Raw genomic sequence first — 16206 nt, 5'->3', positions numbered from 1 at the left:
TGTCACAAGATTTGGATTTCAAAATAGTTTTCTAACACTTTTATAAACAAGGATGCAATAATGGAAAAGCAAAGATTGGAAGTTTTAGTGACCACAACCCAGCCAGCAAGCCTATATGGGCCCCACATGGGGACCCATATGGGCTGATGTACGGGCCCCATGTGAGATGCCCATATGGGGCCCATACACATTGTGTCCGCGGGCATCACATTGCCCCCATATAGGCTGCCCATATTCATTTATGGGTTGCTCACACTCAAACCACAAATCTAATATGGGCTGCCCATATGTAACCCATAAATCTAATACAGGCTGCCCATATGTATATCAGGTATATAACTGCAGACAGATGCCAAAGTGCCAAACTGCAAGCAGTGAACTTTGCGCAATGCATAGCAAGGTGCCCCCAGTAAAGTGCTCAATCGGCGTAAGCCAAGAGCGTCAACTGCAGACAGTGCACATGATGAACTGTTTTATTTTTTGATCAACAACGCACGAGTAGGTATATAACTCCATGTGACATTTTCCTATTTGTGGTACGTAAGCACAAAAAATAGTACTACTGCTAACCTTGCCAAAGTGCTCCAACTGCAAGCAGTGAGCTTTGCGCAATGCATAGCAAGGTGCCTCCAGTAATTTTGCTTGTTCAATTTCATTTTGTGTTTGTTTAAAAGATCAACAAAAGTCGTTTAAGACAACTAAAAAATCTCAAAGTCTAGACAAATGCTGATCGAGGTGTATATCATATTAGTATGGGTTGCCCACAAACCTTTGAATCACTGTGTGGGTAGCCCATGGTCTGCCCATAAAAAATGTGGGCAGTCCATGGTCTGCGCATAAAAAATGTGGGCAGCCCATGGGTCTGCCCATGAAAAATGTGGGTAGCCCATGGTCTGCCCATAAAAAATGTGGACAGCCCATGAAAAATGTGGGTAGCCCATGATCTGCCCATAAAAAATGTGGGCTGCCCATGTTCTGCCCATAAAAAATGTGGGCAGCCCATGGTCTGCCCATAAACAAAGTGGGCAGCCCATGGTCTGCCCATAAACAAAGTGGGAAGCCCATCAATATTTCATGCTTAGCCCATAATCAATAATTTTATGTGGCTAAATTTCTTAAAATGCATTTATATGATCACGCATTTGAAGATTGGAAGTTTTATATTCCCCCTTGTCATTTAGCAACACATTCTGCAAGAAAGCCCATATTGGGCGCATATGGCAAAAACAAAAAAACCCACATAAAACCCACATGCCCACAAGCCCATTAAAATAGTATATGGGGCCCATATGGGCTTGCTGGCTGGGAAAATGGACAGATGCTGCATCCGGCAAGACTGGCAAGAGTTATGTCTGCAGCAGAGCATTGAACTTTTCTTAGTGAGATTTATTTACAAAATACAGTAGTTATACTGTATGTGTAGGCTATTTGAATTAATTTTTGTTGCAGGCCTGATGACCCACGATTGATTTGATCTTTATTATCGGATTGAGAAAGCTTCTTTGAGAGCTTATTCCCAGAATTTTTGCATAGGCTACTTGTAGATGTAGAGGCCATGGACTTCTGACGTATGCTCGGTCACCGAAATTGATTGTTTGGAGTTTCCGATAGTTGTTGCGGGAAATTATTTCATCCACAAGGAGGGGCAGAATGGATATCAGTTCTAGTATGCTTTGCTTAAGCGCAAAATCAGCGGTAGCATCAAAATCGCTTATTGTTTTTCCTGTTTTTGATGCTACTGCATTTGTCGCTTGTGCCTTTAGGGCCTAAAAACCAATCCATCCAGCCTACAATCCCATATTCACTGAAGAGCAGCAAGCGCATACATTCTGCTCCGAGCCTATTAGTCCAGTCGTTGAAGCGAAAAAAAGGGCCGAACCTTGACTTAATTGGTGTAAAGCTGAAACTTTGCACATTGTTTCTGTTGATTATGTACATTGACCAAAAAAAAATCCCCGTGAAAATCTTTTGGTGAAAAAATGTTATCCAGCTTTTTTGAAAATCCGCCATTTTTTTCTCAAATTGACGGATAAACAAAATTTGAATATTTTTCCGAAGTATCGTCATACTACGGCTTCTTTAAAATATGATATTATCATTGTCACAATTAATTAGCAAGTAGGTACTCAATAACAACTATATTTGACTTTAAACGAAGTGACATTAACAAAATATTATATAGGTAGCCTAATAGCTTACGCTAATGTAGCCTAATAGTTCCAAAAATGATAAGTTTGTTTACTTATAGTCAGGTCAATATATGGTTTGACTCCAAAAAATTCCTACAAAAGGTTTTCCAACGGTTTTTTCTAGTATTTATCATCAAGAATAATATATTAAAAATCTAGGAAAATCAGAGCACCGGAAAGTTGTCATTTTCAAGATGGCCGCCAAAACAGGATAATGACAATAATTCACTTAATATTCATGCTAGAGCTCTAATTCTGGCGTCTATCCCTAGGTTTAAGGTGGTAAGGAATTCATTAAAACAATTCAAAATGAAATTAACTAATTAGTTTAATGGAAAGACTTATGTGAAACAAAACCAATAGTGAAAGATTTGACAGTCAAGAATCGCAGACCACTTATTAAGTTATTTACATTCAGTTGCTTAATAAGTCCTGGTCATCATCTTCATCCAGTAATGACTGATTGTACGTATTGTCACAGGCATCAAGTCGCACTGTCCACATGCTGAGGTACAGGGTAAATTATTCTGCCTACACCTGGCAGTGCTACAGTCAGTTGCAGTGGATAATCTATAAGAGGGAATCTGGGTCCGCATTCATGTCCGACTCTGTTGTCACAAACTGACTGCCTTCCAGTTTCCAACCCCACCCGCAAGTTTCCATATCACTCTCCTGTCCTAGCCAGACCATTATTTGGTAGTAAACCCTTAGACAGTGAAATTTTGTTGATGACTCAGTAGTTTGTAGGTGTTCTGGTGTCACAAATGATTGGGAAGAGACTAGGCTACTTTTTTTCTTAGTAGCCTACTCTGTAGTGCAATGACGAGAGGGAATCCGTCCGCGTGCTCCAAAAAATCACAGCCATCGCTTGACAATCTTTTTTCACAATGGATGCTGCTGTCTGCTTTGGAAGAAGGACGTAATTGGCACAGTCTTTCAGAATAGCATCACCCTTTACTAGCTTGTGAAAGACAGATTTTCTTACCCACACCAAAGATTCTTGATGTTGTGTCACATCCAGTGTAGGCATGTAGAAGAAGTAACTGGGAACATAATTCTTCACCCACCACCATTTTCAGTTCGTTTATATGATACACTTTGTCAGCATTTTCCTTGTCGGAACGAAAATATAGATCTCCGTTTACCTGTTGCGCATAATGAAGAAGCAGGACCAACAGATCTGTGTCTTCTCCAATCAACGTTGTCGAGTGTGACACTGCACTAAGAACAGTAGCCTTCACAATCGGAACATCAGCATCCCCTGGGGCATTGATCACTTCGCAGCCTTTAGGCTACCCCGAAGTGTTTTACTGATCGAATAGGTCAATCATTTTTTTTGTTAATGTTCATTAACGTTATCCTCGGCCACAACACCATTCACATTATTCCTCAGGGTTTGATCTTGAGAAAAAGGTGCATAACCAGCCAGTGATGTCTTCTGCGTTTCATTGGCAAAGCGGAGTTGCATGATTTCAATCCTAGTCTTCTCTGTGATGTTGAGTTGTGATATGCTGTGCCTTTGATCATAGGCTACGCTTTGCTTTCTGACCCGGTGTCAAGGCAGCAATCATTCCCATCCCGTGGAAAGTCCCCTTCCCATCCAGGGTGATAATATTATGATCAACATTGTCAGCTGCAAATAACATTGTACTTTCGAGTAGGTCTATGTTTACTAGAACAGTGCTACTCAAACGCCGGTACGCGTACCGGTGCCGGTACGCGAGCACTTGGCTGCTGGTACGCGGTCAGTTAGGAGAAATTGTAAATTGAGTAATTTGTTTTATGTTGATCAGAATGTCTATATAATAATTTTTAGGCAACGACAATGTTCAATCTGCTTTCCCAGCTATAGACTGTTTGGTGGCCCGCTACTACGATGATATCCAGTTACGTCACAAAGAAATGTTATGTCGTAATTGCTGTCCATTATTTCAACAAAGTATCGCAATGTTCGATGCGAGATGATCATCCTTTTTGTGTGTTTGTGCTGTGTCCACGTGCTTGACTATACCTGCAGCGTCCAGTAACGAGTAGAGAAGTGAGAGGCTCAATCGATCGGCCACACTCTGACTTCAAAATATCAGATGATTGGAGTGAGTTGAGCATGTTTTTACATAGATTTGTTAAAGCTTTAAACCTTGTTCTTCTTTAGAAAGTGAGTTAGCTGTTAGCCCATATTAGCCTATAAAAAGTATGTAGGCTATAGTTTTAGCTAAGTTTTACAAATTGCAAAGCGTGGTCCTATGGACAAATATATGAAACGGAGACAAGTTTCAGACCTACATGATGATTCTGATTCAAACGAAAGTAATGCTGGAAGCACTGAGGTGTTGACTGTAAAAAGAAGTCGTTCAACATTTGTTCGAAAATATGGTCCATCGTATTTTCGTTATTATGAATGGCCTTAACACTTCAATGCAAGGAAAAAATGCTTCACTTTTTGCAACAGCAGATAGAATTGACGGCATGCAACGAAAGCTGAAAGCATGGAAGGTTCTAGTCTCGAACAATTGTTACGACATGTTTCCTAAGTTAGCTACTGTTATTGACGATGCTGGAGACAATTTGGACGTAAAATGTGTTCAAGATACTGCCACAGAACATTTGTCAAATTTGGTGGAACGTATTCAACATTATTTTCCGGAACAAAAAGATCCACGAAGAGGAAATGAATGGATTCGAAACCCATTTGCACCAACTGTAAACGTAGAAGAGTTAAATTTAAGTGTCGATTTTAAAGATAAATTATTGGATCTATCTGCTGACGAAAGTTTGCGAAAATCTTTTGAATCAAACTCCCTTGCAAGCTTCTGGGTCAAAATAAAAGCAGAATATCCGAGACTGTGTACCATAGCTATTAAAACACTGCTTCCATTCCCTTGTACATATCTATGTGAAACCGGCTTTTCTACCGTTAGCTGTAGGGAAAACACAGAAACGCGTTGGATATCCATGCTCCTCTTCGAGTAGCATCGTCTTCCATTGAACCGCAATTGGATAAGCTGGTTGTAAATGAGCAAGCGCACACTTCGCATCAAAATTCGAAAGACCATTAATAAAAGTGTTTTTTACTTGTTTTTTTGTGTATTTGTTACAAAAGTAATAATGACTTTGCTCTTGTCTTTTTTTCGCAAATTGACCGGGACGCCAAGTGATGGAAGGTGCTCAGCCGGTACACGGCATAAAAAAGTTTGAGTAGCACTGTACTAGAACAATGGATTCTGACGCTACACAATCAGCAGCATTCTTTTCAAACCTCAGGACTTTTGCGTAAGAAAAACAATATCCCATATTGTGTAAACTGCAAAGTATTAACAAGAAATCTCGACCTGTACAAATGATGTCCTTGAACAGCAAGACCAATTTGCAATGGTGCAATCACCGCTCGTGGTCTGACAATCTGGTCGGTCGAGTGGTGAGAACGACAGCTTGGCCAATACTTGCAACCTTTTGCTTTGTGTCTTTTCTTACAAATAAAGAACCCAACAGTGTTCGCAAAGTTTCAGGCAAGTGGGCTACATTAGAGCAGGACCGAGGTTGAGTGTCGGTTGCGTAGCCGAGTGGTGAGAATTAACGTCTGCGCGACGTTCGAAAGGACGTGGGTTCGACACCGCTCCAGAGCACGCAGGTGTGTCTCGGCAAAGACACTTAATGGCAAGCCAAAATAAGGGGAGCAGCTGACTCGAAGACTATATGTCACTTCGCTGCTTTCTGTCGTCTGTTGTATCGCATCTGCGATCGCAGTGTTCTGTATGTTATGTATCGCAATGGGCGCACATAAAACACGATTACTATTGAGTGCGTCTGTGCTTGGATAGTGATCATTAACAGATGGAACATCATTTTTGATGAGCCTTGCCGCAGTTATAACTATTTCTCTCTTTTGTGACTCTTCATCATCCTCATGCCTTGTTTTTAGGTAATGAGATCGGAGGAATTCGGATGTCTTCTCTCTCATAGTGACAATGTCATGAAGGCCCTGACCTTCAGTTATATAAATAGATTCATCGATTGGGTCTTCAGATATTTTGATCCATAAGGAAAGCAATCATCATTTGCTAAAAAGATCTGAGGTCTGATATCGTTAACTGTTCTTCATCATTCTGTTCAAGATGCGAACACATCTTTAGAGATGCCTGGTCTTGTTCCTCATCGTTCGGTCGCCCAAATTTTCGACGTTTTGCCTCAATACTCTGCCGCATTACAAGGTTACGTTAAATCTATATATAAGATTAACACTACAAGAATGATGGTATAAACAGGGCAGCATGCAAATCGCCACCGTAATGTTCAATACGACCTTTCACGGCAAATTACCAATCGTCAGAACGTCTCTTACAACACTCTAATATACTGTAGTCCTTGCAAAAACATCTGTTTTAACAAAACTAAAGCCAGGTCTGTCCGTGAGAACTCGAGTCCCACAAAACAACAACTCGACCAGCTGTCGCAACAGTGTTGTCCCCTCTATTAGTAGCCTACTGGCAGCATTAATCCCATCAGCAACCTTTTGACGCAGAATACTGGAGGCTTCAGAAGCTTGAATTTCCTTGTCACAGATCGTAATTTCTTAGCAGGCATTTTCCCTGAACCCTTTTCCGTGTATCCGTAAACTTCCTCCGGCAATCACGGTGGACCAAAACTTTGCCAATGTGAAATAATTGCAGTATAAAATTTACTTTTAAGTGAGCACCAACACTAACAATAATTTCATAAAAATTGAATATTTCAGTATTTGTACATCCACCATTTTGAAAAAAATGGCGGAATTTCGAAAATAGCGGAGAACTTTTTTTCACCAAACAATTTTTACAGGGATTTTTTTTGGTCATTGTACACAATGAACAGAACCAATGTGCAAAATTTCAGCTTTACACCAATTAAGTCAAGGTAAAACCCTTCAACGACTGGACTATATCTTAATGAGGAATGGCAGGATTTATGCATTGTCGGTGACAATGATTCTCTTTATGTTTGAGATTGGTGATTCCAAAATAAAACTTTTTGTCAGAATTGAACTTGGCATTTTCTTAAGTCTCTGTCTAATGACGTCAATCTGGTATGAGCTTTGCAAATCTATGCGATCGACACTTAAAGCATATAAAACCTTCATAAGCTTATTCTTCATCAAACAAATATACGTTGTAGTAATCTACCGGTTCCTGTCAGCAATCACGACATTTTCACAATTGTAGAAACTAATTTTGTACTGGTACTGTTAAAAATGTAGATGGGCGACGGCGTGGTGACACCCATGCTGCTTTTCAAAAGTATTCCACCGGTAAGCTACTAATTTCTCCAGCGCATTTATAAACTTGCAAAAACATTTTGATATTTTTTATTAGCGAAACCCAGCCGGAAGAAAAATTAGAAGTTGTCGGATGCATTGCATGATATTTTTGCACAAATTGCAGTTTAATCGGCGCAGCATTTGTTCTTCGTTTTTGGTATTTTTTGTAAGACGCAGACTATTTGTTAACTCATGAGCGAATTTTCAACAAACTGTTCTTAGTGTTTATTAGAAATTAGTGATTGATTTTCATGTTATAAAGGTGTTTTTTTACAAACAACAAGTCATGAACTTCAAAATCTAAATTGACATAAAATACTTATCCATGTACGTTGACAGTGAATATGTGAACAGCATTAAAATCGTTACAAAACTTAGAGACCAGATAAAGCTAGTAGGTTACAAACGACAAGTTACCAGCGCACGAAGAACGGTTGGATGAAATTTTAGTGGAAGATAAGAATATACAGTAGCTACTGTATTTTGGGTCTATCAGTTTATGTTTCGCATCGAAGTTAAAAGTAGCTAAATTTAAAAACATTCTGATGCGGCGTTTTCTTCAGCAACTACGCCCACCCGATTTATTACACCCTGGGTAGAGGTGAGCGGTGATTTTCAACAACCAGGCAAGCTGGGAGTCAAACCAAGATCGCATGATTGGAAACTGAGCGTCTTGGCAGATGTGCCATCTCACCGCTAAAGTTGAATGCAGCTTGAAGCTGACACTGGTCCTTTACTTTCCACAAATATGAGAAGTTACAGCGGGATACCATGTGCGAGAGTGATCTCGCTTTGATTGTTAAATACAATAACTTCAGCTTCATAGAATAGCTGAGACTCTTTAACAACTTTCAGAAAAATAATCAGATTCTGATCATTCGACCTACAACGTTTCGTCAAATATTGTCAGTTTGGTTGTTAAGTTATCGGGATCGAATAAAGAGGCGAAAAAGTGCTATTCGCGGATGTGTCCATGAATGCCAAGTCACGAGAGCCACCTGTAAACCAGGCTTGCAAAAGACGACTTTAAACAGCGTTTCAACGTCGCAGCATGATGTTCATACATGTCATTCTGCAAGCGAACATCTAATTGCTTATTCGTAATATACAGTATATCAATACATCAACATTTGAAGCACAAAGTTCTATTTAAGCTGAGACAATAGTTGCAGTAAATTGACGACAACGCATCACAAAGAACCAATTATAATAATTATTTATTCATTATTAAAACATCTCGCGGATGCTTGATGAACCTGTAACTAGCTTAACTTATCGTAAGAATAATTTTGATTTACTCAGTGTTAGTTTAGAAACGTAGTCTATAAAACTATATTCAGAACTCAAGTAGCTTTTTATCAAAAAGCTGGCAAGAATATGTCGGTATTAAAAAGCTGGTTGAACTATGGTTTGGTTTTGAATCTTTATCCTCGGACTGACAAAGCCTTGATAGGTTATTCCTGGTAGTTTCGCATACTTGTAGTGTAGAGGCTCTTGGCGCAGGGCCGGTTACCGAGGTCAGCAGAGTGAAGTTTTCCGATTGTTGAAGTGTTGTTGCCGGGGAATTATTTCATTCACTATGCCGTTGAATAGTGCCGCTAAATGGAGAGCAGTCCTGAAATGCGTTGCTCAAGCGCACACCCCGAGAGTCGAACCAGCGCCGCATAATCTTGAGCCGGGTGCGTTACCACTGAGCTAACGGGGCGGACTATAAATTTCTTTGCATTCCTGGGAATTGCATTTCAGTTTATTTTTTATTCAAAATTTTATTTTACTCAATAAACCAATTACCAGTATTTCGCACTTTTTGAAAATTACTTAAGATTTCAAATGATGTTCACAAAGTACCGCTGTGCAGTATAAATTGCAAACATGAGGAAAAAGAAACCAAAATACGGAGCAATCATTCTATATAAATAAAGCACGCATTTCAGATTCTAAGTGTGTGAAAACAATGTGGAAAGTATTCAAAAATTTTCTTCTTCGGTCTAGAATAAACAAATTTGCTCTAAAATTGTGAACATTTGGTGGTTTTTGTCATGGCCGCCATAGTTAGTCTATTATATCAAAAAAATAACTAAGTAAGCTCGCTAATCGGAAAGAAGGCAATGAAGTGACGACAGAAGCTTTTTACCTTGGAGAGCACAACGCAGTGAAACATTTAAAAACTTGAAATTAAAACAGATTTCATTGCACTACCAAAGAGACGCAGATATTTTCATTTTTCTTAATAAACTATCTAAAAAAAAAAAAATCAATAGCCAAACAGCATGTCGTCAATAAACTACACCACCCAAGCTTAAATGTTTTTCATCTGCGCTCAACACCAACAGTTTTCCATGATTCCAAACAACACATCACAGACGGTGGAACTCTTGTGCATTGTGCAATAACCCAACGCACAAGAGTACAGTATTGTACAATCATTGCATGTCCATGCGGCATATTGGACTGTTATAAACCATTTGTAAGTCTACTTTATGACCCACCAAGTCCCGAATGTTATTGATTCCTAACTTGATCATAGTTGGTCGTTCCAACGACAAACCCCACGCAATGACATTTACATTCTCAGGAAGCCCCATTGGGCGTAACATCTCCGGGCGAAACACCCCAGAATTTCCTATTTCAACCCACTTTTTGAGGCCATCGTGGTAACCAAACACTTCCATGGACGGTTCTGTGTAAGGGTTATAGGCCGGCTTGAAACGTAATTTCTTCATACCAAGCTTTTTAAAGAAAGCGTGCAGAATACCAACGAGATCACCCAGCGTCACGCTCTCGTCGGCAACGACACCTTCAACCTGCTGAAACTCTGCCAGGTGAGTGGCATCCAATGTCTCATTCCGAAAGACACGATCAATGGAAAAGTACTTGACTGGAGTGAAAGGTTTTCGTTGAGCCAGAGCGTACAGCATTCGCGCACTTACCGCGGTCGTGTGCGTGCGAAGAACATTTTTTTCTGCTTCTGACTTCTTCCAATCATATCTGTAACCCTGAGCACATACGTATTCAAATATAAATCACACACATGCAACATAATTAACAGAACAGTCAGATTTGTTGAAAAAAGAATCTAACCTTCTACAGATGTCCAGTTTATTCTTTGCTGGTAGTAACCAATAAAATAAATCACTCAATAAAACCGTTATAATATGTAAGCACTTAAATTATATATAAGAGTTTTACAGGCAGGCTACGTAACTTACTCAAGTTTTATAAAATTAATCACATATTACTGTGGGCAATCCAAATAACAAAAAGTTAGTTACCGTTGAACCATATCCGCCTTCCGAATGGACAGTTTTCACCCGTTCTAAGTAATCATTGGGGAACTTTGTAGAGACTTTAGGATCAGAAATGAAGAAAGTGTCATGAGCATCTCGAGCAGGATGTTGCTGAGGCTGAAAAAGTGCGTCAAAGTTCCAGAATGAACTCTCCACAAAGCTGTTGGTTGGCATCTCGGTGAATCCCATTTCAAGAAAAATTTGACGATATGCCGATCGGACCTTCAATAAGGGATGCAAATGCCCACCCATTGGGGATGCTCCCAACGCATCATAATTGTACGGTTTAAAGGTTTTGTTTTTCCAAGACCCATCTTGCAACATTTGACTCGTCAATTCAGTTTCAGGCTTTTCGGGCTTCAAAGTAAAGTTCTCTCCTTTCTGAACAAAGAAGCTTTTTGTAGTCACCTCTTGGATAAGTTTTCTTTTCTTCAGCTCACGAAGCAATTTATCATTCATGCTTTCCATATTCCCCATTTGCAGTTTTTCTAAAACATTCTTTGTGCCATCTTCAAGATTTTCAACTACGGTGAATACCATTGCAATATTGTCAACTTTTCGCATTTGAATCCACTTGTTGGACATTGCTTTGCTGAAACCAATCTTGGCATTGGGAATAGTTTTCATCAGTTCAGCCTGTGCAATTCCTTCTGCTGGAATTGCTTTGTAGACGTTGAATTCATAGCTTCCTGAATTGACCACCTGCATTTAGCAAACTATTTCATAAAAACAATAATTAAAATATAGATTGCAACAATTTTTAAGATTTAATAAAAGTCCAATAAAATATTGTTATGACATATGAAATATGCAAAGTAATTTGCATTGATAAGATCCTAGTCATTTTTCCTAGACAACAGCTAAATATAATTTGGGTAGAGAGGTAACTGGTTTATGGTTTAAAAACAGCTAAGTAATTAAAATGACTGGCAAACAGCTGAGATAAAGAACTTAGTGTCATAAATTAGTTCAGAAAAATTGAATAACTCAGCTTCATGGGCAAAATGTGTGTACAGCTGTCAATTCTTGTTACAATGGGAAGCTGAAAAAAAACATACCAACACTTTATCATAATTGACGTTACTTGTGAATATGTGGCTCTGGTGTACTAAATTACTAACCTCATTGCCTTCTTGTGTGGTTTCCCATTTTTTGATTGTTCTGGGTTCAACCAAAATTAAAGCTTCAAAGCATTGTAGACTTTTTATTGCACCTACAATAACCTGATGGTCGGTTTCAAGAGCAGCAGCTAGAACAAATGAATCAACAGATTCATATTTGTTGATTTGCTCAAGAATAGATTCAGCTACATTGTCTACATTCATATTTAAGTTTGATTAAAGGTAAACCTGAAGCAATGCCAAAAACAAAACAATGTTTAAATTAAATTTTTTAAATTAATAGAGCAAGTCTAATTGGGTAAGGTAAATGTGCACAAAACTTGCAACTAAAATACAGTTAATATTGTTTTTTTTTAAATGGTTTTGTAACCAAATACCATAATGTCTTATAATACAGCACTATATCCACCACAGATGTACATGTTACTTTCAGCAATTTACATAGGAGACAATGTCAAAATGAAAACCCTGAAATTGATACCAATGCCAATAGTGCAACAAAAGCGCTGTATGCACCATGCAGTGCATGCAGTACAATATAGGCTAGCCTAAAGTACATAGCAAACCTACGGCAGATATGAAAAGCTCGAAGTCTACTAGGAATAAGGTAAAAATGTACAGTTGTCCTTTTAGTAAGCACTAAGCATCTCATTGAGGTTTTAAAAGCAATATTTAATTATACAAATGCAAACCATAAATTAACCAGAAGTATTGGCTTTACTGTGACACTGTTTTTTGTCTGATATAAAAAAAAAAACTAAAAGTCAGCAACGATAATAAATTTTTGTTTTTAATGGAGACTTAAGTTTTTTTCACAATCCAATCCAGCACTCCACTAGATATGTACATTATAATAACAATTTTTTTTAAAGTGAACATAAATTTATTTATGAAAACACATTATTTATTATGAACATTTGATTCTGTACGGTACGGTACTTAATAAAACAAAAAATTCCTTTTAAAAAATTAGTTTTGATAATTTTCACATTGCATGTTGTTGTTTCTTGCTTTTGGCATCGCATTTACTTTCACCGTGAGTGGTAAAAAACAGTAGTTGTAAAGTATGCTTTGCTTGTAAAACCTAAGCACTTTAACGATAGCAGAGCAAGATTCATTTAACATACATTACATATTGAGATTGGATTGTGAAGGGAACAAAAAAATTCACTTCTGTCTCCGACGCTGAAATGCTAATAACTGCATGAGTTTGAAATGAAGGTATTTTTATTTTCAATAATAAAAGAAAAGCATGTTAACAAAACAGAATGCAATGAAAAACATTTTTCTTATCAGATTAATGTTTAGTAGCAAAAACGTTTGAATAAAATACAGTCATATAATTAGATCAATTAGCCTTGTTAAAACCATTTCCACATGACACTGATAAACACACTGAACATTCGATTAGCTCCTTTGCAAATTATACTGTTATACTTATACTTATATAGTTGATGACACATTATTGATTAAACAAACATATTTGCTAGTAGATATGCACGCATGAAAAAGTAAATGTTGCAAGCTACAATAAAAGTTTCACATATAGTTTGGATTTTTAAATTAAATCATGAGGACAGCCGTTATTTGAGGATGTCAATTGAAATAAATAGAAGCATTATGGTTTGAGATACGGTAGTTAGCCAATCACGAATCTTTGTGTTGAATTGTTCAAAAAAAGTGAAATTTTTTTATAAAGTTTATATTTGGTGCATGTCAATGTTATTGTTTAAAACAAATGGTTTCCAAAAATTAGGTCAAACAATTTAATCATCCAAATCATCGTCTTCATAATCATTGATGCCAAAACTCTCAAATTTCTGAGTAGCATATAGATATTCCTGGGAATAAGCTTTGTTGTCAGTCTCATCATCCATATTGTGTCGACCATATTCATGTTTTCTAATTGATACACTCAATGCTTTAGTTTCAGAAGTTTTATAACTGCATTTAGGGCATGGAATCGGTTCATTGCGTTTATATGTCACTCCTTTTCGCCGAACATGATCTTCACAAAAGCACACTTTACATTGCATACATGAGTATTGGCCATGACGATTACAAGATGCACATTTGTAACTGTCTGACTCTATAACTTGGCAAGTTGCTTGATGTTCAAACTGGTCATCTTCACAGAGAAATGAATTGCAAAAGGAGCACTTAAATATGCGTCCACCATGTTTCCATACCCCACGCTCACATTCCACACAATCTGCATCTAGTAATGGGCACTCACAAGCATGAGTCGAAAGACATTTTCTTCCATGACAAACCCATGCTTCACATATATCACATATTGCCCCTACCATCTGCATCCCAGTTGCATGAACTCCAGGATGTTTGATAACACAGTCTGATGACTTCATGCACTTTTGCTTTCCACAGTGTGCACAAACCGGCAACTTTTGCACATGAAAACACATGTAACAAAAAGCACGATTTTTTTGTCGAACACCGCATTTGTCGCATTCCATGGACATATTGCATGGCTGATCAGCAACAGAAATATTTTCTCTTAATGTTCGTATCTGTCGCTGCCTTTGGCTTTGCTTTTCAGCTTTTTTACGAGCTCCTGTCTTCTTTTTTGGCATTTTTCACTGAAGATATATAGATAGCCTTAATCAAATAAAACCGATAAATTACAATTTAATTGAGAATTGAGAAACTACACACATACGGTTAACGGGACTCAGGAGCATTATCAAAACAGTGTTGCCAGATTCCTACAAATAAATTTGCAAAAACCTTTCGAAAATTTTCTAATGTCATTTTCTGAATTTAATTCTGACGATTTTTAATGCAGGCTGTCATTAATAAAAAAATTGCTTGCTTTGAAACTGCTTTTTTACCAATCTGAAAGCTTAAATGATTTTATAAAAGGAACATATTGTCCTCTCAAACACATGAGTTACTATTTGTTAGTTTCACAATCAGGCCGCTCCCTGAGTTTTGTGTCTAATGTACAAAATGTCCTAAAAAACTTTGAAGTAAACATATTTATTTGGCAACCCTACTTTTTGAATTAAAATTTTACAAGTTGCCCAATGAAAATTTAATTTTTCAAGTGAATGTAATCTGTAAAGTGTAAATTATTACATGCGCAAGGTGTGGCTGAATGGAGAGCAGGCCTGAATTGCGTTGCAACAGCGCACCACCCAAGAGCCGATTTAGCTAGATTCATTTTGCAGTTTTTTGTCTTTCTAGAAAGTCAAGTGCTTAACCAACTGAGCGAACGGCGACGAAGAGGCGCTGGAATCTTTGGTTTCGGTGGGAGTGAAGCCAAAGTCTGAAATTCTTGGCAAAAATATGAGCCAGCGTTCGATTTCTTACCGATAGACACTTTTTGCTTCAGGGGCGGATCCAGCAAGTGAACTTATGGGTGTAGCTCTTACGGCATTATTGTGTTCCTTTGTGTCTTATTGATGTCGTGAAAACCTGGAGGCCTTTAGTTACGAAATCGGGATACGAATTTTTCAGGGGACGAAATAGGTTGCATCCAGACTCAACATAGAGACATAGCTTTATTTCCGAATATTGCCAAAGAAAGCATGATCTTATCCTTTTGCTATGCCACCGGACAGCACCATTTTACAGTAATATTCATACCCAAATTTTTGTTGAACATGCTCTCAGAATGCCCCAAATTCAAAGTAATTTTTCAAAATTTTCTGGGGGAGACCCCCACACCCCCTACCACTGGGTGTCGTCTTCGGCGATCACGCCGTCAGGCTTCGCCCGCCGACCATCAAACCACCCCCCTCCGGCCTCCCCATTCAAAATAGGCTACCGTACCTACCCAGCCAGCAAGCCCATATGGGCCCCATATACTATTTTAATGGGCTTGTGGGCATGTGGGTTCTATGTGGGTTTTTGTGTTTTTGCCATATGTGCCCAATATGGGCTTTCTTGCAGAAAGTGTTGCTAAATGACAAGGTGGAATATAAAACTTCCAGTCTTCAAATGCGTGATCATATAAATGCATTTTAATAAATTTAGCCACATAAAATTATTGATCATGGGCTAAGCATGAAATATTGATGGGCTTCTCACTTTGTTTATGGGCAAACCATGGGCTGCCCACATTTTTATGGGCAGAACATGGGCTGCCCACATTTTTTATGGGCAAAACATGGGCTTCCCACATTTTTCATGGGCAGAACATGGGCTGCCCACATTTTTTATGGGCAGAACATGGGCTGCCCACATTTTTTATGGGCAGACCATGGGCTACCCACATTTTTCATGGGCAGGCCATGGGTTGCCCACATTTTTTATGGGCAGACCATGGACTGCCCACATTTTTTATGGGCAGACCATGG

At 38.4% G+C, this 16206-nt stretch overlaps 2 protein-coding genes and 1 pseudogene across 2 annotated transcripts; 1 reads left to right on the top strand and 2 right to left on the bottom strand.

The window, feature by feature from the left end:
* The first annotated feature begins 4583 nt into the window (after nucleotides 1-4583).
* LOC145765956 (SCAN domain-containing protein 3 pseudogene) lies at nucleotides 4584-5159 on the top strand (annotated as a pseudogene).
* Nucleotides 5160-7550: 2391 nt separating this feature from the next.
* LOC145780056 (phenylalanine--tRNA ligase alpha subunit-like) lies at nucleotides 7551-12091 on the bottom strand. Its single transcript, XM_082591771.1, has 3 exons — nucleotides 11888-12091; nucleotides 10752-11468; nucleotides 7551-10475 (listed from the first exon to the last, which is right to left on the bottom strand). Exons 1-3 carry the CDS (start codon nucleotides 12089-12091, stop codon nucleotides 9903-9905), a joined length of 1494 nt encoding a protein of 497 aa, XP_082447897.1. The 3' UTR covers nucleotides 7551-9902.
* A 24-nt stretch (nucleotides 12092-12115) lies between these two features.
* LOC145771343 (zinc finger protein 330-like) lies at nucleotides 12116-14550 on the bottom strand. The gene has a single exon (XM_082583095.1). It carries the CDS (start codon nucleotides 14476-14478, stop codon nucleotides 13654-13656), a length of 825 nt encoding a protein of 274 aa, XP_082439221.1. The 5' UTR covers nucleotides 14479-14550; the 3' UTR covers nucleotides 12116-13653.
* Nucleotides 14551-16206: the final 1656 nt, after the last annotated feature.

The sequence above is a fragment of the Aplidium turbinatum genome, chromosome 1, assembly GCF_918807975.1.
Source record: "Aplidium turbinatum chromosome 1, kaAplTurb1.1, whole genome shotgun sequence".
NCBI lineage: Eukaryota > Metazoa > Chordata > Ascidiacea > Aplousobranchia > Polyclinidae > Aplidium > Aplidium turbinatum.
The sequence above is the reverse complement of the archived record's forward strand: the minus strand, read 5'-3'. Positions and strand labels throughout refer to the sequence as shown.

Excerpts from the sequence above, each read along its gene's own strand:
- LOC145780056 (XM_082591771.1), bottom strand. The coding sequence starts at position 12,091 with ATGAATGTAGACAATGTAGCTGAATCTATTCTTGAGCAAATCAACAAA. Across the intron at positions 11,469-11,887 it reads CCACACAAGAAGGCAATGAG|GTGGTCAATTCAGGAAGCTA; the intron begins GTTAGTAATTTA and ends TGCTAAATGCAG. Across the intron at positions 10,476-10,751 it reads AAGGCGGATATGGTTCAACG|GGTTACAGATATGATTGGAA; the intron begins GTAACTAACTTT and ends GTATGTGCTCAG.
- LOC145771343 (XM_082583095.1), bottom strand. The coding sequence starts at position 14,478 with ATGCCAAAAAAGAAGACAGGAGCTCGTAAAAAAGCTGAAAAGCAAAGC.